The 25692-nt window shown below is 34.2% G+C and overlaps 3 protein-coding genes across 4 annotated transcripts; 1 reads left to right on the forward strand and 2 right to left on the reverse strand.

The window, feature by feature from the left end:
• On the reverse strand, positions 86-14498 carry LOC109352997 (regulatory-associated protein of TOR 1-like). Its single transcript, XM_019595183.1, has 24 exons — positions 14472-14498; positions 13090-13557; positions 11069-11171; positions 10232-10314; positions 9990-10148; positions 9423-9539; positions 9143-9300; positions 7913-8067; positions 7657-7801; positions 7497-7575; positions 7235-7336; positions 6573-6656; positions 6361-6471; positions 5382-5735; positions 5091-5277; positions 4089-4694; positions 3325-3654; positions 3129-3243; positions 1904-2028; positions 1669-1814; positions 1447-1548; positions 1081-1166; positions 641-725; positions 86-510 (listed from the first exon to the last, which is right to left on the reverse strand). Exons 1-24 carry the CDS (start codon positions 14496-14498, stop codon positions 181-183), a joined length of 4257 nt encoding a protein of 1418 aa, XP_019450728.1. The 3' UTR covers positions 86-180.
• On the reverse strand, positions 14382-19372 carry LOC109352679 (E3 ubiquitin-protein ligase HERC2-like). Of its 2 annotated transcripts, none has more exons than XM_019594841.1 (10): positions 19208-19372; positions 18702-18788; positions 18485-18574; positions 18284-18370; positions 18093-18194; positions 15660-17741; positions 15428-15574; positions 14840-15312; positions 14489-14747; positions 14382-14454 (listed from the first exon to the last, which is right to left on the reverse strand). In XM_019594841.1, the coding sequence occupies exons 1-9, from the start codon at positions 19253-19255 to the stop codon at positions 14576-14578; spliced, it is 3288 nt and encodes a 1095-aa protein (XP_019450386.1). In that variant the 5' UTR covers positions 19256-19372; the 3' UTR covers positions 14382-14454; positions 14489-14575. The 2 variants fall into 2 exon arrangements, with proteins under 2 accessions (XP_019450386.1, XP_019450385.1); XM_019594840.1 differs by having other exon boundaries at positions 18485-18586.
• On the forward strand, positions 23524-25330 carry LOC109352680 (cationic peroxidase 1-like). Its single transcript, XM_019594842.1, has 4 exons — positions 23524-23724; positions 24171-24362; positions 24526-24691; positions 24882-25330. The coding sequence occupies exons 1-4, from the start codon at positions 23524-23526 to the stop codon at positions 25265-25267; spliced, it is 945 nt and encodes a 314-aa protein (XP_019450387.1). The 3' UTR covers positions 25268-25330.

Genomic DNA, 25692 nt, shown 5'->3' on the forward strand with positions numbered 1-25692 from the left:
CAGAATGTATTCACAGCAGAGCAGAGAGAGAGAGAGAGAGAGAGAGAGATTGAAGCATCATCACCGGATCATCCGGCTGCAAAATATATGCATGCGATTCTCCAGGGATGTTTGGTGCACTCTTCAGAGATGGAGACAACCAATGAAATCAAGGGAAAACGTGAGGATTATTCCTCATGCTCAAGTGTGATCATCAGCATAGATAGAGACACACCCATCCGCGGCACCAGCAGCAAGCAATACTTGGTATGGGTGGAAAGCGAGGCAGCTTACGGCACCTATTTTCTGAGCCATAAGGGTAGGATAGTACCGAATGCTGCCGAGTTGATCACCCTCCAGGTTAAAAACTTTGATGAGTTGCTTGGCTGAGCCGCTGGCGATAATTGGAGCATGTCTATGTACAGCTAAAGCTGTAAGTGAGCCCCGGTGAGCTTCAATAGTAAGATAGGCGCCACTGTGATTTCTTATATCAAGGAATTGGATATCACCAGCCTGAGAAGCACTAACAATCTGAAGGAAAACAAAAGAAAAGTGACAAGTTCATCATCTCATATCAAATTAAATTCATAAATTGTAGTCACTAAGGCAGCATTTGGTCAAAGAAAAAAAATGTAGAGAACCAGCAAAATTATCTTTTTACCTTTCCTGGGTCAAGTCCAGGTTGAAAGCCAATCCCCACAACTTTCTCTACTCTCTGTGTGTGCAGCCGTAATCCACATACAAGCCTGAGAAACATCATTGACATTAGTTATTTAATGAGAAATCGTAGTTTATACATTTAAATATGGAGAAATGCTTGGATCACACTATTTCATATACTAATTTTAACACTCTTATTGGGCCGCATCTCATACTTTCTTTCAAGTATGACTTAAATATAGGAGAATATGAGAATTGAGAAGGGTTCAATAAGGAAGAGTGAGTTAATAACATTTTTCTTAGACACACTGAAGGAATAATATGGTGTATATAAGCTGACAAATAGCAATTTTGCTCAGTTTGACTTCATCAACAAAGGAGAAACAGACAAAGATGTTTGCATTTGCATCCTGATGGAAGAAATTCATCTGAGATGCTTACATTTCAGGTGTCCTGACATCGTAAAGTCTTACTGAACCATCTACAAAACCAGCTGCAAATTGTCCTCCATGAACTTGAGATGCAGCCTGAGATACAAGATATAGCACATAAATCAAAAGAAAGCCCAACTCAAATATAATATTTTTTTCTCAGTAACACTGTAACAGTATAAATATTGGACCATCATTACAGAAAACGCTCTCCTAAAACATTATTAATCCTTTTTTTAGGTCCTCTAATGTCTTTAGAATGTGACATGGTCCATGTTTCTTAAAGTATAAACCCTGCTATGCTGCAATGCCAAAATAATGAGAAAACATAATAATTAGCAGGTAAATTAACATCAATGCATAGACTGCGGCTTACCAATGCCGAGATACTGCAATCTGATGATGAAGGTATAGAATTAAGAAGCTGCTCTTTGTCAAGATCCCAAAGCATAATAGATGATATCTCACTCGACGCATACTGGTAAATCATTAGCATCAAAACGTACGTAGAAAAATATTAGAGGTTTCTATTTTAGGATGTGGTGGGAAAGAAGCAGGTAATCCAGACATCCATAAAGCTCATACAAGAACTACATACCAGATAACCACTTTGTTGTTGCCAATCAACAACCGTGTTCAGACTCCTCACACCAGGTTTATGACAGTGAACTGAGGAAAATGCGGTAACAAGCTTCTGTTTACCCTTCACAGAATAATCTTTCCAAATCCGAATGTTTCCATCAGCTGTGTCATATCAAATATTCCATAGAATTTAATATGCAGACCGTAATTTGAGGATATAAATAATAGTAATAAACAGTGGATAAAATTACATGAAGCAGCAAGAAGCAAGCTATCATCAAGCTCATTCACAAGGCAGAGTTTAGAAATTCCTTTGTCAGGAAAACCATGATTATCGAAACTGTTGAGAAGTGTTGCCTCCGCATGGTTCCATACCCTGTGGAAAGCTCCAAAGAACATTAACAATAAAAATTAAAATGATATATAATACAACTAACAGCTACTATAATTATCAAAAAGCAAAGCTTTTTCGCACGAGGCTGGATTGGCTAAATGGATCAAACAATACTACTATCATTATTATTATTATTATTATTATTATTATTATTATTATCAAAAAACAAATATTTATAGTCCATTTACATATAAATCCTTTATAATGGTTTCAGTTTAGTTTTTTTTGTCTTCCTCTATCTCCAATTATTGGGCTATCCATCATCTGATCAACTGTTCTAACTGAGGCTTCTAATGATCTTCTCACATGCGATTCCACCATCTTTTCCTGAATAGATGTCTTCTCTTACTCTCTCTGATGCGTACATAACTAATCTTATATTGTATGCTCACTCGTCCAATGCAACATCCTCAATTTCTCATATCTGCCACCTTATATTATGCTCATCTTGTCCAACAATCAGTACCATCATGTAGCACCGCTGGTCTTGCTAGTCTTATGGAAACATACAGTTATATTGAAATCTTCTGCCACACCACCATGTTTTCTTACATTGGGTTTAAGAAACCCAAACTTCCTTTCTCTCTGATGCCTTCCACAAGACTTCTCTTCCAATTGGCACCATATAGGTTTATTGAAAAACATTCTAACCTACTCAAAACAATAATAACTATTGTCTATAAAATAACCAATTAGGTGTATTGTATTCTATGGTTGACCCCTCCCATGCATAAAAAACCAAATAGGTTTTATGAAAAATATTCTAACCTAGTCAAAACAATAATCCCTGTTGTCCATAAATTATGCCATTTAGCTGCCAACATTTCTATACCTGATAAATGCCCCCTTTTTGCCACTCAATCTTCCTGAGTTTTACCAGCCATGAAGTTTTACAAGATCTAGCTAGATATTTGTAACTCTTATCTATTTGCCTGCTGATGGCCTTTTGGCCTGTAAATATCACATCATTTTCTACAAACATGAAAGGCCTATCTTGCTATTTTTCTAAAGGGTGTGACCGGCTCCAAAACAATCTCCATTCAAGTATTTAACTAGTAATGGCAGTAATGAACTTTATATACCTGATGCGTTCATTCTCATCAGCAGCTATCACTATAGGAGAGAAAGGTTGCAGCAGCGCCGTTTGTGTACCCTTTATGTCCCATTTAGCAATTGGATTTGTTATCCTGCTTACAGCTGACAAGAAAAAAATTCAATGTTCAGTACTGGATAGGCATAAGGAATTTCCATAACTGAATAATACTTCAAAATACAAACCAGAGTGCTGGCATTTTGCTATGTGCTCCAATGCAGTTTTTTCATTTCCTTCCCTTCTAGCTAATACTTCTTCACTATCATCTGCACCAGTTAAAAGTGGTCTGGAAAAATGCCCACAACTCCAATTATAGATAGTTGATTGTGGAAGAAAACTGCGATCCGAAGTCCCAGAAGCTCCACTGGATCCTAAAAGTGGATCAGCTAATCCTGAGTCTGGAGAACTCATTAGGTGGGGCCTAAGATCCAATGAACACACTCTACGCATTCCAGTTATGTAACTTGGGCGAGAAGGACTATCTGGAGGAGTTCTGAAGGTTAGAGGCAAATGACCTGCTAGAGAAGCATGCAATTTAATAATAAACCACAAAAGTCAAACATCAACGCAGCGGGAATTATTGTAAAGTGAAGGTAAATTGAGAGAGAAAATTTCTGTTTTCTATTATTGATTGATGATACAATTATTATTACATAATTACAATGAGTAGAGAGTATATATAGTTCAGTAGTGCAGTACATGTGTACTAAACTGTACTGCACTGCTAGGGAGCAGTACACTGCTGTATTGTTAACTAACTGATAGCCTGATAGGACGTAGTGACGTACAACTGTCAACTAACCTGTACTAACATATCAACTAGCCTTATAGCTAATTCTATTATACATCTCTAACAATTATAAAATTGATGCAAAGAGATAAACTTCACCAAATTTTATTGGTAATTGGCATGCATAAATCATTAAATAAAATGGAAAGAGAGATATACCTCCATTCATATCAAACCATGATGATGACCGAGCTAGTCCAGCAAGGCTAGGGGATGCTACTGGCTCACTACTCCGAACACCAGTAGACTTTGATGGTTTTGCTACAACTTGTTCAATACCTATTATGGACAGTACACGGCGACCAAGGTTTGCAATGCGCGGAGATGGATCTTTTGCTAAAGTAAACATAGCAAGTACACATTGTGAATATAATGCATTGTCCAAGGGCCTTGGCCCAGTGCGATTAACCACTCCATTGCTGAAACCATCATGGAGTATTCCTGAATCGGAATGATGAGATGAAATGTCAGACAGTGGGGACCCATGCATGATTCCAGAACTCATGAGAGGGCTGCTAGAAGAGACACGCCCATCTCGAACAACTGAAGAACTGTCATTTCCAACTCTCAAAACAGGACCAATTTGAGATGAAAGAATACTTCCATGAGGTGTATGCTTGTTCTGGCTAGGGTATCCACCGCCCGAACCATTTATATTAGCCAATGAAGGTAAGGAATTTAGCAAAGAGTTGGTCTGAGGTTTCCAATGCGTGGCAGCAATAGATTTCAGGTGCTTGTTGTGGCCAGAAGCAAATCGTGCAAGGGCTGACAAATGAAAAGAAAACGTAAGTTATCTAAGATCAATCCCACCTCAAAAACTACACTACATTACATTATCTTAGAGAGACGTATATGCCAACAATCTAGCATAAGAACTAGTCATCATTATAATTAGAGAAAACAAAATACAAAAAAACAAATATGTAGGTTTAGATAATTTATTTTTGTTTGATTTTATTTTTTCTTTGGACTTCACAAGAGCTAGCTGTTACGAACTTGTTTGGAGATGATTAAGAATCTGCCAGGAAAGTAACTACTTAAAAATAAAAAATTAATCAACAATGTCAGTAATATGCATTGCATCATAATCATATAATAACACAACCTTTTGATAATGAACACTTGAAGTAAATGAATGAATTCGGATGTTTAATAACCTACCCACTGCTACCTCTGCCCTCACCAATGGACTCCCATCTGAAGCAACGCTCAATAGACTTTTAATTATACTAACTTCAGCCCTAAATTTGTCATCATCATCATATTCTTCATCTCTTCCAACACCTCTACATGAACCAAATCCCACATCTAGAAGGGTACCCAGTGCAAAAACAGCGGCTGCCCTTACCTGAGAAACAACAAATATGAATTATCGTGACCTAATTATTATTCAATTAATATAAAAAATATAACAATATGGTAACTAGAAATAGATATAGTAAGGTGATAAACCTCTGGCTGTGGTTCAGACAGTAGAAGAGCATATATAGAAGGAGCATCTTCCTGCAAACCAATTGTTTGGGCCTCGTTGAAGTTTTCCCACAATTTTCCCAGACACAAGCAAAGCCACTGAAGGAACAGGGGTTCAGTTTGTGAATCATTGGGAGATGAACTCTGAAGGTGCTTTAAGCATACATGGATCAAACCAGCTTCAATACAAGCTTCTTGACCTCGTCTATGACCATCTACAATCACAGCCAATACAAAAGCAGCCATTGCGCGTTGCTCTGGATATGCTTCCATGCTATCAAGGAACTTAATAAAATAGATATGACCCCCATCCTTCACTAGATCAACCTGACATGACTGAAAACCAACAATTGAACATCATCATTGCAAGACAAAGTAACAGGAAGAGCTTCAACACCAAATTGTAGTTGAAAACTAAACAAGATGGGCACTTTATAATATTCACAATAATTCAGTTGTTAATTTCATTTTGTAATTGGGCACTTTATTATATCAGATTTTGGATACAACAATACTGTTCGCATATTTTGATAGCACAGAAATTCTATCAATAAAATTATCAACTACCAAATGAACATTTCCCATCCCCAAAAAAGGAATAGGAATATTAGGCTTAGGCTTGCCCACATAAAGATTTTGGAATTTGGATAGGGTATTGAATAATTCTATGTATCCATTTTCTCGTCCATCTATAATGTATCTCTCCCTCTTTTCTTTATCTTCACTATCTTCCTACTTTCTTTTCTAGTCCAGCATCACATATAATAACGCAAACAATACCAGAAGTTTATATACAGTAATGACTACAGTACAAGCAGCCAAAACTATCAAAAGCCAAACTTTCATGATTTACCGTGTCTGCGGAATCAGGTGTATACACATCCCAGGTGGGCGTTCTTCGACAAACAAAGAACATAATAATATTCCCATAAAGTTGGCAATTAACCTCCTAAAAAGGTACCTTGTCAAGGGCAAGAATCTTTGTCCATATGAATACAAGAATCTGACGTAGCTCTGGTGTTGTAGTTTGTAACAGCTTAAGAACATAAGGAAATATTCCCACAGACAATGCCTACATATAAGAAAGTTGGTATCATGTTATAATATCATAAATCTTTTTAAAAATATGTAAGACAGCTGCAACATAAGTCAAGGAATTGGGAGAAAAATAACCAGATCTACAGCCCATGGCCCCATATCGAGAAACCTTCCAAGGAGTACTAAAGCCCGAAATCGATGACATTGACTTAGTAGAACCTGAAATAGGATCAATGCTACTTCTCAATGCATGCAAATATGTTATAAAAAATGCCAAACATTTCCCCCAGCAGCATAAAGTAAAAAAGAAAAACTATGTCAGGATTGAGTGCATAAACAAAAAGGATGGCAGTCAGTTTGCAAATTAGGATTTGCTTCCAATAGAAAAGCTATAGAAAAAGCAATATGATTAGTCATTAAGATATTGTGTTCTACCATAAACCAGATAGTAAAGGTGCCATTAGCTACATGGAGATCAAACGAAGGAATTGTGTAAACCAAATATTTCAAGAGACCATTTAGATCCACATGATCAAAACTACAAGGAAATGTGAAAAAAGAGTATATGCTGAAACAAATATACACATTTTGATCAAATTTCCATAAGGATGATAATTGTCATCCACAAAATCAGAATTCAGACAAGAAAAACCGAATTCCATCTTACCCACCAAAATCTAATCAAGGAATAGCTTGACAGCTGATTAGACAAAAAATCATGCTACTTACATAACAAGAGTATTATGAACCAAAAGGAAAGTCCCAAAAGGTAACTAAGACCAAGACATGTGCCACACCTGAAGAACTATAGGCAACTGCTCCGGTGGTTTCTTATGTTCAGAACCATGGTCAAGCCAAACCTCAAATGCTGTTAACTGCTCGGTGAAAAAGGTACTAGGCTGAAAGAGAACAACCATGTAAAACAGCTGGTAAATTCAAAACTTATGCATGATCAGTATTACAACTATTCCCTGCCAAACCGTAATACCAATCCATTTTTAATTAATATTTAATTTCAAAAAGAAACTACAACAGGGCATAACAAGAGCCTAAAGATACCTGAAATTCTGCATTAGGATCCTCAACTAATGAGGGAAGCTGAGAGAGGCAAAGCTCAGCAGCCATGTCCCATGCATCCCTGCAGTGTGAATAAAAAACAAACTGATAAATTTTGTCACAACAAATTACATTACAATATCATAAAAATGATAGTCAATACCACATATGATGCTGATGGGTTGGCGGCAATGTTGGGTGAGAAACAGGAGAACAATTTGCAGATCGCATAATTCTCTCAGCAAGTAGAAAATTTCGAAACAGACTTGCAACAAGTAAATCCTGTCTGAAAAGTCTCTGAAAAAGCTCTGCAGGACAATCAATATAAGGTAAAAGACCAAGCTAAATATGTTAAATAAAAAATAAACCACCGTAACTTAGCAAGTTCAACAGCATGGATAAGGAGGGTTGAGACCTACCATGAGGAAGAACATTCCATGCAATTGTGTCAGTTACTGCTGTAAAGATCCAATTCAATTCACCCAGGAGTGTTTTTCGATCATTTGGACGGCCAGGGATCTTGTCTATAAGTGAATAATCAAGTGACTCGCAAAGTAAAGAACGAGTACAAAACCTAGAGAGAAAAATTTTGATAAAAAATAAATTCATTAACAAAAAGGATAAATTTACATGGACAGGAGGATAAGATGTCCAAATTAGCAAACTACTACAAAAGAAAATCATGAAGAACCAGCAAATAAAATATGAAGAATAACAACGGATAATATCATTTCAAGCACTATGCAGATCTGAAAAAGGAACCTAATTCAGAAGGCCATGATCTGAGCACCAAACACAAGCAAAAAAAAACCACATTTCTTAAGACACCAAACAACCTGGAAAAATCCAAGCACTCCTCTCCGACCATATGCACCACAGAATAGCAAGGTTGCATGGGTCCACAGAATCTTGACCTCTTTTCTTCTTCCAAACCTTATTGCTAAGCCTTATTATTATCAGAGTTCTCTTTTAGTCTTTAGAGAGTTTGGACAAAAACACTCTTCCCAGCAACACTAAACAGCCTATTCTACAAAGAATTATCAATCAGACAATCCAAAAATAGATGTATAACTTATTCAGAATATAGAGAAAGAAATTGCACCATAAACATCTATTAATAGCATTTTGCCATGTACTTTATATAATTATCACCACTTAAAATGTTCAGGAACCAAAGGAAATACTAACAGTTGGTAAAACAAAATGAGTGGAACATAATCAACTTCATAGTTGAAACGATCATTATTAGAGGTATTTTACTATCATTGCTACTGTAGTCAATATATATTCCATCAGCAAACGAGTTGCACCAAAATGATACAATCAGATAACAAACAAAAATACCCTCAAGGGTTCAATTATATTCAAAAAACACAATTAATGATACATACAACCACCATCATGAAAATCTACTAGATAAAAGTCAAGAGGTTAGTAAGGGAATAAACAAGAGTTGGGAAGCATAAAAACCCAAAAGATTGGCTAAACAAATATCAACCAAATAAGAAGAGCATAGATTATTTGATAGTCCATGCATAAAGCAGTATTATATTTTTTTTAAGAATGTACCGTAGATCTTATAGCATCAGAATGATTAACATATTAGACATTATATGTTAACTAAACAGGATTTAAGTAAGAAGCTTCACCATCGCAATGCCATCTTTATAGGTGTCGTAAGGCAGGATGTAAACACATCAGCTGGGAATTCTGCACTCTGAGGTAAAGTCTCGTGTGCTTCACATGCCGCAAGCAGAATACAATCCTTTGTGGACCCAGAGGAGTTAGAAGCACTCCATTCATGAAGCTAATAAATAAAAAGTCCAGCAACCAATTGGGCAGTCCCAAATACAAAATGACAAAATCAGTTCACATATCCTTGCAGCTTTCTTTATACAGTAATTGATAAACATTATGCACAGTGGATACCTCAATGAAGGAATTGACAATCATCCCAGCCGCAGAGCAGTCAAAAACATAAATCGACGGGGTCTTCAGCCAAGAATCAAGTTCGGTAATGGGTAAAGGGATGTACTGTGTATAACTCTGAACATTGTACAATAAAAAATGAAAACAAGAATATCATGAAGTTCTTTCTTCATTAAGATATTAATATATAATAACTGAGGGTTTTTTACATTTGGAATTTAAGGTCCAGTAACCATTAAAATAAACTAATCCGAGTTATCTGATCAATTTAGATTTACTTAATTATGGTTAACTCTAACTATCATCTATCGAACAATCTACTTTTATTTTATCTGTTGTCTTATGTTCCGCCTTTTTCAGATTCTCTAATCTCTCCCTCCACTTCTCTACTATGCTTGTTAAAAAAACAGGAAGTAAAATAAAAGGCATAACTAGTAGACTAACTAGTACCCTCTAAGATCTAATGGTTAAGATTGTATTTTGGTCTTATGGTACCCACAAAACAAAGCAACATTTGATTTATCAAATAAATATTTTCACTTGAAGAACTGCGAAGGGGGAAATGACCTTATTGAAGACCCAAATTTCACCATTAGGAGTTGGTTTTGGCACACCATGTCCATTGTAATGAAATAAAACTCTTTCTGACTTCGCATATTTACGACATGTAGTACAAAGCTTCTTCACCTCATCAATTGTTGGATCATGTTGACACTTATAGCGTGCCTGTTAGCATGCCAAAAAGGTTAATCAAAAATCAACTTCAAAATGCAATATAAGGATGACTTTGGCAGGCTAAGCATTCTCACCTTTGGTTGCCATCTTTCATACTGATTGACCAATGTCTTCCCAATTGACTCCAATGCTTTTTGTGGTGCAATAGAAAATGGATCTGAAACATTCAGAAAGCTAAATGTTAAAAATAGTGCAACATCTCCTCTACTAGAGGATATATATATATATTAACCACAAATCCAAATCAGCACTGGTTATACTAAATTGTTATACAAAAAAACTGATAGGAACGCAAGTCTTTGCATTAAAAGTTTGCTTGTGCCAACCATGGTTGAAAGCATTGTTTTGTTAAATATCGGGCCACACATCAGATACTGTTGGAAGGTCTTTGATCAGACATGTTCTACAACTTCAATAATCTGATCTTCCCTCGTGTGGACTCCATGATGGATTATCTCCCCAGTTTCTGCTTCTCATGTAAAATCTATTGTATAATTGTTCCAGTTAGTTTGTTAGTTAGGTCACTACAAGTGTTCTAGAAACCTACACACAATAATATGTACATCAACCATTTCAGATTCAATGAACAATGAAAATTTACATTTCAAATTTCCCCATCTCTTGCCTCTCTCGCTCTCTCTCTTCCTATTTTCTATGCTTATTCTCCTACAATCGTCACACCTCTTTCCATCACTTTCTCAGATATCATAAATTCTAAGATCAGCACTTGGAACTTCAAAAACGAGTGTTTAAGGACAAAAAAAGAGTATATAATATTGTTAATAAACCAATAGCTTTTTACAAGCATTAACTAATCACAAAAGCAAAAAAAAATCAAAACTGGGAAGAAGTGCGCATACCACATTAAAAAAACAATTTTAAAAACAAGCAAGATCAGAAAGGTAAGAAACCTATCCAGCACTCCATTCTGGCACAAGGAGATATCTTTATTACATCTGGTGGATCGACACTAATGTTTAAACATAATACTAGAGCTACACATCCGGTCTTCATCTGCGCCACAAAATAGGAGTTAAATGAAAGCTTACTTCTTAAAAGATAAAACATATGAGCATCTTATGGGAGCATTCACTACAATACTATAGAGAAAAACGCACTCTGAATAATATGATAAAAAAATTGGATATGTTGTAAACCAAAAAAATGTGAGATATCATTATTAATTGCAGGGTAAAACTAGAAATATTATATCAAATGACATAGAATTCCCAGTTGATTCCAATCAAATTGAGTGAGGGTGGCTTGCAAATCTATTTCACATTTTTAATTGGAAATTTGAGTCAAGAAGCATAACTATTTTTTTTTTTTTTTGAAATCTTATAATTCTTGCAGGCCACAAGCTGCCTGTGTCAGCCAAATACCAAATACCAAATTTAGAATCTAATAAAATATTCCATGCTATGTGCACTATTAATATAAATTCTTGGGTTGATTGAACTTGAGATCCTCTAAAATGTAAGGTGTGCTTTTAGATTCATAAAATGTTTGAAGGATATGACAGAAGTCACTCTCTTGATTTTTTCACTATCCATTGCGACTTGCAACATTAGAGGATCCAAACCCTGTGATAAATTTTATGCTTAATAAGTTCAATATAAATTACATTCACACAAGTATGTTAGCATTGACCACTATAATGACCCAAAAAGCCCATCCAGAGAAATGGTTGAGTAGTTTTTATTTGTAAATTGAAGTCTAGGGCCAAGGGTGGCCCGACGACAAGCACTTTCAAAACTGACTTACTATGTTGTCATGGTTTGCCCTAACCAAGTTTGTCAATGTCAATAATTACTAGCAAACTTTGGAATTTCTACTATGCAGAACACATGAATTGGACATTAAATTCTTTTCACTCAAAAGAATAATTCGTTAAATTGATGGTAGCACAATGCAAATGACCTAGGAAGCACGGATATAAAAGACATGGGGCTACGGCAAATTGACACTGCTATAATATAAGATACAAAATTAGTATAACATTAACATAAAAGCACAAACTGTAAACTAAGAGAGAGAAACAAAACTTTAAAAATTAGTTTGACTTGCTGTAAACGTAATAAAATGTTATAAAAGTGTCCATAAAGTATTTGATATAGACACAACAAGTAACTACTTTGAAGGTCCATGATGCATGGCAGATGACACGTAATTAAAGGTTGTGACCTATTAAATCATAATCTAACATGTCTACCAAACACTACAAAATGGTATGGCGTGTTGAACATTTCTATCATTGGTCATTTTACACAATAAATTGAGACACGCTAATTCGGACTTCAATTTTTATGTTCCGACTTGATAGGTAATACATTAATCTCACGGAGTATAGACATGTGCCCTCCCAACATCATTGTTTTCAATACACCATTGGATCGAAATATCGAAGCACATTTCACACTGCATTTTCACAAACAATTAAGACACACACACTAATTAAACTTCAATTTTTTTGGTTTCCCAAATTACTCGCCTGCCTATCATATCAACTAAGCATGTGCTTGTTTCTGCATTTCAGCCATGGTCAAACATGCCATTACCAAAAGCTTCTCAATGTAGCTTACAATCTTTTCTCCCAGAGCAATGGTCGGGCACTTAAACGAGCAAGCACTCCTCCCAAATACTCAAAGGACCCAAGCCGCTTCAAGTTAACAGCTATCAAACATATTAATTTCACAGTAGCTTCGCTTCAAACGCACTTTTCACTGAAAGCTACTCAATGTAGTAGCTTTCATGTACTGTCAAACGTGATTTCATCACTGTCATTGTTATTCCCCAAGCGAGGACTCCTCTCATCAATTTTTTTTTGCAACAATCTTCTATTGATACACAATCTCGGAACCTCAAAACCAAACTAACAATGCAAAATAACAATTGAATTATGTGAAAAGAAGCATAAAAAGTGAAAACTTACTCTATCCTTGGGTCTCCACTTGGAAACCAATCCACTATCACAAGGTCCGGTCGGGACCGAAGCCTCAAACGCATCATGCCGCAGCTCACAGAGAACCACCGTGTGCGGCAAATACGGCATACTGGTAGGAGTGGCAATGGCGGTGGAGTCATTGACGGCGTAGGTACTAGTGACGGCAATATCAGGTGGTTCGGAATCTGTGCGGTTGTGAGAATGAAGGTCGTCGTGAAGGAAGGCGGTGAGGGAATTAGAATGATGATTGGGAAGGATGAGAACCATGGATTGTGAAAGACGCGATGAAGCCATTAAATCTGAGGCAATGCCATAGGAATCATTGATTGTGGTGAGGGTTTTGGTGGCGTTAGGGATCGAGTGAAACCCTAGGATTGATGATGATGATGATGTATGAATGGGATGCGATAATGGTGTTGTTAGAGAGAGAGAAAAAGAGAGAGGTGGCGGCAGTGTCTGAAAGAAAGAAAGATGGGTTGAGATTGAGTAACTCAATTTCTCATTTTTGTATGGGTAATCCTATCCAAGTCGGGAATATGTGTATAGGGCTAACTCTTACCGCGGCTATTTTCTCAATCCGCAAGACTTAAACCCGGAACCTTTATGAATCAAACATATATCACTTAAACCAACCCAAGTTGATTTTTTTATATTATCCTTTATAATAACAACAATGATGATTAATCATTTTCTCTATATTAATTATTACATCTACACTTATACAAATTATACTTATTTTATCCTTTATAATAACAACAACAAGCATAATTAATCATTTTCTCTTTTATTAATTATTACTCATGTGAGAGTTAGTCCCATATACATATGAATATTTTCGGTTTGAACAAAATTACCTCCAACTCAAAGAGGAATACATGTGAGAAATCAAAAAAAATCATAATTAGAGGTCTATCAATTTAATGTGTAAATAACTACCTTATATGTATATAAGTATGTTTGAATCAATTTACTTATTTATTAAAAAAATTAAAACTAAAATACCTAAACAAGAAATATTGGTATATATGATCATATATACTACAAGTGTATTTATGTATCATGTACACACTAGAATTGAGTTTGTATCTATCTATTTATCCATTGCATTATATTTGAGGAAAGTGACAAATACATTCCTAGGAACATTCATTGAAACAAGACACTTGCAACCTTACTTTACTAAGGGATAGTGCCCTTAACTATAATTCATGAATTGGAAAGCATCATAAAGTCATAAACTATGTTAAAATAAGGAAGGTTCCATGGAGTATAAGTATAACCATTGATTAATAAAAAAATAATACACATTAGTTTCTCTACATCTAAGTCATATATAATCTTTCACTACAATTTCTATCCTCAATGAATACATGAGTATAAGTATAACCATGCTGCATTGTAGCTAGATATAGCTTTTGCTACATTTAACATTTCATCAAACTAACAACATTCCTACATAGACTATCATTCAACTTCATGAAGCTGCTGCCTCAATATTTTCTTCAGCCGGAGGAGGCGGCGGCGGCGGAGGAGGAGTGGTAGTAGGTACATGATTTGTAGGTTGTGGATTACTATACTTCCTAAGCACCTTGTCTTTGTTTTTTGTCCACCATTCTTCTGCTTGATGCTCACGGAACCTTCTCTTACTGAACATTGGAAAAAGAAACATAAAAAAAAAAACATCATAGAAAAGTTTAAGGTAGAATTTGTTGCATGAAGAAGTAACTGTGATAAGTACCTGAATCTAACTCTTTTGAAAACTTTGATTCCACCATTCTTTACTATAAGTGTGACATAAACACCTGGTTCAAATTGTTCAATAACTTGTACTTCTCCTTCTTTTGAAGAATCCATTAACTTTGAAGATTCATTTCCAGTGCTTTGTGAAGGTACTGATGATTCTTCTTTTGCATCAGATGATCTATTATTGCTTTCTGTCTCAACTTCTTCATTGTTTTCTTCTATTCTTTCTTCTTCAACTTTACATGATTCACTATTTGAGATTGTTTCATTTTGTTCATCAACTTTACAAGAGTTACTACTTGAGATTGGTGTGTTTGTTTCATTTTGTTGCTCAGGTTCTTCAAGTATGGAATATGTTTTTTCATCTTCTGAATTTTCTTTGAGAAATTCTTCTGCTTTAGTAAGCATGGTTCTCATATTTTCAGTGTCTGAAATCTCTGCTGGTAACTTCTCAGTTATTTCCTTCAACTGTATAAAACCAAAGACAAGTCAATAATATAGTTAGGATTCACATTTTCATTATTTTTATATTAAATAACTACACAAGTTAAGGTATAGCACTTAGAATATAGAATAAAGATACCTGTTCTATCATTGACTCGAAATAATCTTTCACTGTTTTATTCTTAGAAGAATGTTCTGCAGCCAACAATGCAACTTCCTTAACATTTTTATGAAGCTTCTTGATGTCTACATCTTTCATATCACTTTTCTGCTTCAAACTTCGAATCTGTATGCGAAAAATCGGTAAGGTTGTAATAGTGTAATAAGAGGTTTGTCAAGGAATTTACAAAGTTAAATGATTGTAAATTTACTTGGTTCTGCAATTTTGAGGTTTCCTGGTTCAAAACCTCATTTGTCTTCCTTAAACTATCAATGACACTTCTAGAAAATCCCGGATTTCCAGAACGCGGCGGGCTTGGCCTTCTTGCGTATGGTGATGCTGGTCTTGAAACTTGTGGTTGAGTTTGTTGTAGGCTTGGAGTTATAGTTGGCCTCAAAACATTTTGGATGGAACCAAATGAATTTGGAAATGCAACATCTTTCAATTGCAAATTTGATGGAACTTGAGAAGCTCGCGACATCGAAGAAGAATAATCATATCTGCTTCCAAGCTTATTAGTCCTTGTATCAAAGAATTTCATTGGTTCTATCATCATAGGAGATAAGAGTCTCGAAGACCTTACTTCTCCATAGCCTAATCTTTCCCTTCCATCTATCGATTGTTGCTGCGTGGTAGCAACTCTTTTATTAACACCGGCTGCAATACCAGACTCCACGGCTTTAAGCTTAGAATAACAAGGGTCACACACACGATGAGGTTTTCCTGGCGTTGGAGCCAATGCTGCTTTCATTGCCTTTCTTGAGCTACAAGCATGGCAATGCACCAATCCACAATTATAACAATTGTGCCGTTTTCGAGTAAAACCGAATGGTTGTCTACAACCTGAGCAAACAGATTGGTCCACTCCAGAGACCCATTTATGTATGCATATGCAAGATGTGAAGTTTGATCCACATGAGATATTTTTCACATGCCTTTCTTTCAAGGCTTCCACCAACGTTGGCGTTTTTCGGTCCTCTACGTCACCGTGTCCTAATCTTCCATTAGCACCTTTCCCCCAAGTGTATAGTTCACTTCTTGACGTCAAAACTGCAACATGATGTGCACCACATGATATTTCCTCAACAAATTCACCTACCAACTTATCTTGTACTAAGATAGGTATTTTTCCGTCAGACAGAGGATTTCCTAATTGACCATTTTCGGCGCCTCCCATGGTAAATAAATGGCCAGATGTAGTTAATGCAACAGTCATAGTGTGCCCACATGCTATCTCGTGGAAGTTATATTCAATAAGCGCAGAGACACATGTCGGTTGAAGATATGTTTCCTTGTTTCCATGTCCTAATCGATATTTGTCACCATCACCCCAAGTGAAAAGTTTCCGGGATGAAACATTAGAACCAGATTGAAACATAACCTCTACTATAGCTGCAGTGTGCCATACTCCACAAGCAACCTTAATAGTCTTCAATCCACTTAGTAATTGTACCTCTTTCGGATATGACACACTTTGTCTATCTCCATGACCCAACACACCAAATGTTCCATCACCAAAGGTGAAAAGTTTTCCATTACAAGTTGCCAATGCTGAATGCCATGTCCCACATGCAATTGATATAACTTGAAGTCCTTCCAAAGGGCCACATACCCTCTTTGGTATCCAATGGCTGACCTCAGTGCCGTGGCCTAAAAGTCCAACATTATAGGTACCGTCGCCCCAAGAGAAAACATCGTCTGATGTAGAAACAGCACATGTATGATTCTCTCCACATGAAACAAAATCTACATTAGTAACTGCTAGGAATTCAACCAGATGAGGGTGACCGAAATCTTTATCGCTTCCATGTCCGAGTCTACCACCAGATTCCTTCCCCCAAGTGAAAACTTCCCCTTGCCTTGTGACTAAAGCAATGTGGCGCACGCCTGATGCAATCTGTTGAACGTCAAGAACAACAGTTGATTCTAAGGGCTTAGGAACAAGCACATCAGTTGTTGAAGGGACTTGAGTCCCATACCCTTCGGGTGCAACACCATCTGACCAAACCTCTCCCCATATATAAACATCACCTAGTGACTCTATGTCATCTGGTCCTGATCCTACACTTGAAGTGCTAGGTGTACTCGACACACTAATACGAAAACCATCTCCAATGCTCGTCCTTGGTTGCATATTTGTGCGTTCTGACTTCACATCTGAGCGTATAGAACGCGATGAAGGTTGACGAGAAAATGAACTAATAGAGACTCTGCCACCAACAATGCTTGATGTAATCTCTAGTGCTGCACCAAAAGAATGACCATTCGCAATTAAATCAGCACCATCCTGAAACTGAAATTAAAAAAATTACTTGAAAAGAATGACCATCATTACATGAAACTACAAACAAATTTTTTCTCATTTTCACTGGATTCACCTACACAACAATTTACTATAAGCCTTGCATTTTGACATGATGGACTTGTGCAAATGCATAATATGAAGAAAGGGTCACTTGCTTAGTTATATAATTGCCAAAACATAACACAACTTCTCCTATAGCACAAGACTAAGCTCATATTATTGGTTAGGTAGTCTTTGATTGAAAAAAACACAAACAAAATAGTAACTGCATATTTTGAAGGAATAAGCAAAAACTAAGTGACATCACAAATTAATAAATGGAATTCAGTGAAAACTCACATAGGATAAATTACTTGTAGTACGCCAATTAAACTTTCCAGATGAAATTAATGTCTTAAGGCCTTCAAACCATAGCTCTGACTCTTCTTTATCCTTGCATATCTATAAATATAAGAAAAAAGAATCACTATATTATAAAATTTCACCAAATTGAGAAATTTCTAAATGCTTTATCAATATTGTTTTCTAACCAGATCAAGTGTCCTTTCCCCATTGTTATAAACAAGTGAAAATGAAAGATAATCCTTTTCTGGTTGCAAATATCTTCTAAACACAGCCTGCACAGAAATTGTAGAATTAGCATTAACATGAGAAACCTTTTAAGAGAATGCTAATATAGCCATGAATGAATATCAGCTAGCTTATAATTAAAGACTAAGCATTTAACTTACAGTTCTTTGTCCCGGGATAATACGCGAAACTGAAGATAATTTCAGGTTCCTTTCCTTTTTTTTAGAAAGCCAAATCAGTGTTGATTCATCCTGGTAATGGCACTAAATATGAAATTACTTATAGTCATAGAGATATGAAATTCATGATACACATACATGCAACATGGCTAATGGTGTAAGTGTAACTTAAATTCAATTATTCAGTAAAATCACTCACCGGAGAGAGTCTGAAGGGGCAAACTTTTGGCTTCGCTTTTCGGCTATACTTTATTAACTGAGCACCTTTCTTTAATGCAATGAGTGCCTTCAAAAAGTGTTTGAAGCAGCCATTAAATCCTAGTTGATGAAGCACTAAGCAATGTAAAAACTAATGAAATTTGTAAGCTCATAAACTCTTATCACTTTATTCTGCTTCTTTCTGTTCTCTCAATTATTCACACCTGAATATTATGATTTTGTAATATACATGCAACAGTTCTAGTCATAGAATACATCAAGCATACAATATATGTTGGATGTTCTGTTCAGTCATGTTGTAAAACATGTCTACCAAATGCTATGTTTTGATATATATATATATATATATATATATATATATATATATATATATATATATATATATATATATATATATATATATATATATATATATATATATATATATATATATATATATATATATATAATTAAGAAAATGAAGGAAAGTTTTGGTGAAACACTAACTTGGTCAATGTCACGTTGAAGATTCCCATAACTAGCAGGATCTGCCATTCCATCTGAAAAAGTGGTAATGAAGCCGCCAAAGACAATGCTCAAGCGACAACAATTGCATCAAAATCTCCATAGGTTGCTATGTTTTGTACTTTGGTCTCTCATCAAAATCTCCAACAAAACCAGGTTTGGTATAAAGGGGTTGTTAAATTTGCATAAAGTGTTAATATTTTTGTGTGGAGATGAAAGAAAGAATGAGAAGCATTGCAGATGAAAGAGAGAGAGAGAAGGCGAAAAGAGAGGGAAATAAGTGGTTATATTTTCATAGGAACTTGAAGCTTATTACAACTTTGGTTCCTAACTAACTTAACTTCTTATGCCACATGTCTTAATCAATATACAATCATTTCTAATTTAAAAGAATGTTATTTTAATATAAAACTAGTGGGAATCACTATTATATTACTGAGTATAAAAGAGTTTAATGAATATGTATTAATATTGTATTTCAAACAATGTTTTAATCACTATTACTACATGATGGTTTACAGTCTAAGTTGTTGCATTTCAAACACAATGTTTTAGTGAATACGTAACCTACTAGCTCATGTTGCTGAGTGGTACACATTAATTTTATTTGTAAAGAGGCTAATTTCTTAGCGTTAAGGAATGATACTTTTTTGGGTTCCAGTCTCAAAATTTGGATGACTACTGTGACAGGTATGTCTGATTTTTTAGTTTTGGATATCTTAGCTTAGTTTTTGTTTTTTTAAATGTCCCAAAAAAAACACAATATGGCAGTGACCCCATGTTGTTGTAGGTGCTCCCTCCTTTAGGCCAAACCAATCCTTACAAAGTTGGTTGATGGATAACTCCAGCCTTCCATATGAGTTACTTTTTATGGTCCTGTTTGTTGGTTTGTTGGTTAATATGATTCATAATCGATTATATTAGTATTTATTAGGCAATAAATAGTTAATATGGTTGTTAGGAATATTTTACTTACTATGTTAGAATACTTATGTAACTCATTATACTATTCATATAGGAATTTATTTTTTTCTGCATAAGTTTTCTTTCTCATATTATATAAATTATGTGTCTTGTTGATGAATAAAATTAAGTCTTCTAATAACACATTTCCTCTCTCTACTTTTGCTTGATACATCACCAACAAATTGGAATTTATAGCTATATTTTGAGGGATATGTGAGAACAAAGACAAACACAAACCAAAACCAAACACAACCGAAACACTTTCTATATTATCTTCTATTGTTTAAAATTGTCAAAATGAATTCAGAAGTAGTGTGTGTTGCATTTGCACCTCTAGTGTTTAATGGAAAAAGTTATTATGTATAGGTTGTTAGAATGGAAGTTTTCTTGGATGATAATGATTTGTGAGATATCATTAAACAAGATTATGTCATTTCAATTCTTCCACACAATCCAAATGTTGCACAAATTAAAAATAAGAAGGAGATGGAGCAAAGAAAGTCCAAAGCAAAAACGTGTACATATGCAGTTGTTTCACCTACCATTTTTAATAGAATGATGACACTAAAAACAAATCCTGAAATGTGAATTTTTTTAAAATCACTAGTAGGATACCCGTGCGATGCACGGGTGATAATATATTCTGTATAAATCTATTTAAAGAATAAAAACATAATTTATTAATGAAAATATTATTGAGTTATTATCTCATGAAAAATGATGTTTATGTATTTGATTGTTGATATAGAGTTGTTGACAACAGAGATGATATTAAATGTGTTATATTAAATAAATAAATAAATAATTTTTACGAAGAAATGTTTGGAAGGTAATGTAAATTAAGTTGTAGAATATATGTTATAGATTTCAGAAAACTTATTTATAAATCACATTTGTTATTGTCTTAATGGTTGACCATCATTATCATGTATCCATATCTTCAATCCTTTTTTCTTTGAACTATTAAAATAGCTATATACAATTGATCATCAATGAACATTGGTCTAGATAAATATAACTCAAAATTTTCTGATGATTGGCCTTGAGATTTATTGACTATCACAACATATGAAACAATTAAACGGAATTATCTTATGATAAACTTGAAAGACCATAAAGATTGAGATGAAGACGTTGACATCCAAGGAATATATATGATATTTTGACGTGATTTTTGCTTCAAGTACATGATTTGTCATTTTAGTAACAACCCTTCTTTTATCGTTACATAATTCTTCATATTGGTCTAATTTCCTAAATAGCATTATTGAAGTTCCAACTTTTAACATGATCTTATGATTGGCAAAGCCAAATGTTGTAAATGAGTTTAAAAATTCAGGAGCTAGTGTATTGAATGTTTCACTTTCATTATCATCAGACATACCAACTGAATATGAACTCGAGTATTTATTTTCCTCACCTATAGTTATACATCAGAACATTTATTAATATAACTTTAATAAATCTATTATATCGAATATAATGGAATTTACAAATAACTAAAACAAATTCACCTAGAATTATACTCATAACATATTCATTGATTTGATCAACAATATCAATTGTTGATGCAAGTATTATCCTAGATTGTAAAAATTGTTATCAATGGCATTTTTTTTATTGGTGCTAGTTTGGGCAGAATCTCTCCATAAATTCTAAATTTATTTTTGTTATACATCTTAATCATGAGATGCAGTTTATATGACCTATTATGGATTAATCGTCACAATTATTTTAAGTTGGTATTGTGATATATATATCAGTCTTAGAAACTTTAAAAACCTTGATATTTTAGAAAATATAATTGTAGACCTATGTAATCATTATAGTCATAATTTCGGTGATAATATGATTTCCACAAGTCATAAAACACAAAAATATCCTAAAATTAAAACGTTGACTATATTGTTTAGTTTTCTAAAGTAGTTGACCTTGTAACCTTCCATGAAGCCTAACATAACATAAGCACTTGAACATGAGAAGCTACACTCTGTATTATGTTTTTTTTATTACTACGTACCTTTCTGAATCAAATAAATTCCATTATCCAAGATTTTGTATTTGGAATATGTGGTGCTTCATATAAACAATATTAATTTACATTAAACTACTCAAAATGATAATATTTCATTGACTATGTTGCAACAAAGATGTCCCTAATGTGGAACTTAGCTGGCTGCAACTACATACATATAATATATATATAAGGTGCACGCGTTGTTGGGTATGCATGGGAGATTTAATTTGTTTTGTTCAATCTTTTGTTATAATTGCAATAATATAATTTTGCTTAAAAAAAGTATATGATGGAAGCGTAATTGACTTTGATTCTCAGCAAATAATAGTGACATAAAAATGCATGGATATGCGCGTGTTGGTTAAGAAAGAGAATGGAGAGATGTTACATTAGTGCGTATAAATAAAACCATAGTTTATGTTTATGTTTATGTTTATGTTGCCTTATTTGACCTTTAATTTGTCATATATTTCCAACATTTATTATCAAAGTTACTCCTCCACCATATGAATTCTCAATAAAGACAACAAAACTTTATTTCTTTTCTCATTTTATTCATATATAAAGTAAATCTACTCGCTTTAATTAGGTCAATAATCAAAAGCTTATGTTATATGTGAGTATAATGAAAGTAGTCCAAATCACTATACTCACATTGTAGAAGATTATTGATTTACTATACTATACTCACATTCTTAGATAAGATTTTAGATAAAATTCATGATTATTGTTACTTATATGTATGTCTCGTTCTTTTCTCTAGGTTTGTCTATCGATATTGAGTAAGGTTTGATGAATCCATATATATCCCATGTGTATCCTTTTTGACCCACAAACTATGCAAATACCTAATAATATATTCAAAAGTTTCACAATTACTTCAACTAAAATGAACTTGCAAGTTCCATGATAATTAATCACTATAATGCAAATGGTGTTGATAATGGAGATGGTGGAAATGTGAGTAGGGTTGCAATAACAACAAAACCTTATACATCAAACTCCTTTCAAAACTTATAATGCAAATGTTGATATTATAAATTATTATATTAAGAAGTCAATATTCGGTGAATACAGCTTTGAGTTCACATGTAACAAATTACATATACAAGGACACTCTTCCTTTTGTATATTCAAATAACATTGTTAGTTTAATTTATTAATCCTTAGTTAGTGGCTTCATATAATAACAAGAGAAAGATACAAACTAGAACTAAATCTGTTATATAAATACATGACACATTTAGAGGGTTTAACCAAACTAATCATAACCTTCTCAACCCTTTATCTTCTTAGTATTCTCCTTCAAATTACAATGAGTGATAGTTCAATCCGTTTCTTATTGATGTTAGGGCTTATAGGGATAGTCTCAGGTGAACTATCTTCAACATTTTACCTTACAAAGTGTCCTACTGCACTTTTGACCATTAAGGCTGCAGTAATATCTGCTGTCAACAAAGAACCTCGTATGGGAGCATCCTTACTCCGTCTTCATTTTCATGATTGCTTTGTTCAAGCAAGTTAACCTTCACTTACTCTTCTTCTTCTTTTCAAACATATGTTATATGTGTTTAACTTCGACTAGGTTCATAGAGTGTAATATCTATGCATTCTCAGCGTAAATTAATCATACAATGTCAGTGTATAAAACTCATACATTATTTGTGACATATATCCATAAATAACTAGCTATATAAGCATTACAATAAGGAACTCTCCCTACCCTTTAAATAGCTTAGGTTAGAATTAGATAACATTGTTAAACAAGTCTTGTTTTTATATAATATTCATTTATACAAAGTCAGTCCAAATTTGTGTTTCATGTATTCAACTTTAGTTGACAATCATACATATATTTCTTTAGTTACAAGTAAAAATAACAATTAAATTCTCACTATATATATATATATAATATTAGTTGATTAATTTGCAGTTATTCATGTATATATATATATATTTCAGGGATGTGATGCATCAGTGCTATTAGATGATACATCAAACTTCACAGGTGAGAAGACAGCATTTCCAAATGTGAATTCTTTAAGAGGTTTTGATGTAATAGACAAAATTAAGTCTCTAGTTGAGTTCTTATGCCCTGGTGTTGTCTCCTGTGCTGATATCGTTGCTGTTGCAGCAAGAGACTCAGTTGTTGCTGTAAGTATATATATTTCGATACCAATATCTTCTGTCTTGAACTCATGTCTCATACTAATGATATTGAAACAAAAACAGAACAAATAATAAATGTTTAGGTTTTGAATAATGTGGTTTGAAACATCATATGCTTGTTGTTTCTATTATTTGACAAAATTTTCAGCTTGGTGGACCTAGTTGGTCGGTGCAATTGGGTAGAAGAGATTCAACAACAGCAAGTTTAAACATTGCCAATTCAGACTTACCAGGTCCCACTTTGGATCTAAATAGCCTTATCACTTCTTTCTCTAACAAAGGTTTCACATCCCAAGAATTGGTAGCTCTATCAGGTATATATCAAACTAACGAGACCTTACATCGTTAGACCAACACCTTGTTGATTGTGTTAAGAAGGGTTGATACTTGTTATCAAATCTTTAGTCCACCTTTGTCATTACATGAATGTAATTGTTGATTTTTCATATTAGTAGATGATATGTAAGTTTTACTATAAATACTTGGAATGGTTGATAATTTCAGGAGCACACACAATTGGAAAAGCAAGGTGTAAATTGTTTAGAACAAGGATATTTAATGAGAGCAACATAGATTCTTCATTTGCAAAATCATTGCAAGGAAATTGTCCTAGCACAGGTGGTGATGACAATTTGTCACCTCTTGATGTCACTACTCCAAACACATTTGACAATGCTTACTTCAAGAACTTACAAAGCAATAAGGGTCTCTTTCACTCAGATCAAGAACTCTTCAATGGAGGATCCACAGACTCTCAAGTAAATACTTATAGTACCAACTTTGCAACTTTCAGAACTGACTTTGCTAATGCTATGATTAAAATGGGGAATCTTAATCCACTCACTGGCTCCAATGGCCAAATTAGGACTGATTGTAAGAAGATCAACTGAAATTTTTAGCTTTTTTGTACTATGATACAAGTTCAAGTTATGGCTCATATTTGCTATTACAAATTGCAAATATGATATAATCTCTATAATTTTATGATATCATCTCTATAATTTTCAATAAGTTTATGATATAATAATAATCTCTATAATTTTCCTTTAAAGTAAGTTTGGTAATGAATTGAAACTTAGGAATGGATGGGTAGTGCTTATCTGCAAAAATATAACTTCCCTCTCAAGTAACAAGACCCATGATGTAGTTACTATTTTGCTATCTTTGCTCTAAACTATCTTAAGAAATTGTAACTAGACCCATGATGATCGAAGTTACTATTTTGCTATCTGCTTATGATAGAAGATAAAATAGAACAAATTTCCTAAGATTTATAGGCCATAATGTATTTGTATTTGATTAATGTTTGAGAGGA

Source organism: Lupinus angustifolius, chromosome LG07 (assembly GCF_001865875.1).
Source record: "Lupinus angustifolius cultivar Tanjil chromosome LG07, LupAngTanjil_v1.0, whole genome shotgun sequence".
In the NCBI taxonomy this organism is placed as follows: Eukaryota; Viridiplantae; Streptophyta; class Magnoliopsida; order Fabales; family Fabaceae; genus Lupinus; species Lupinus angustifolius.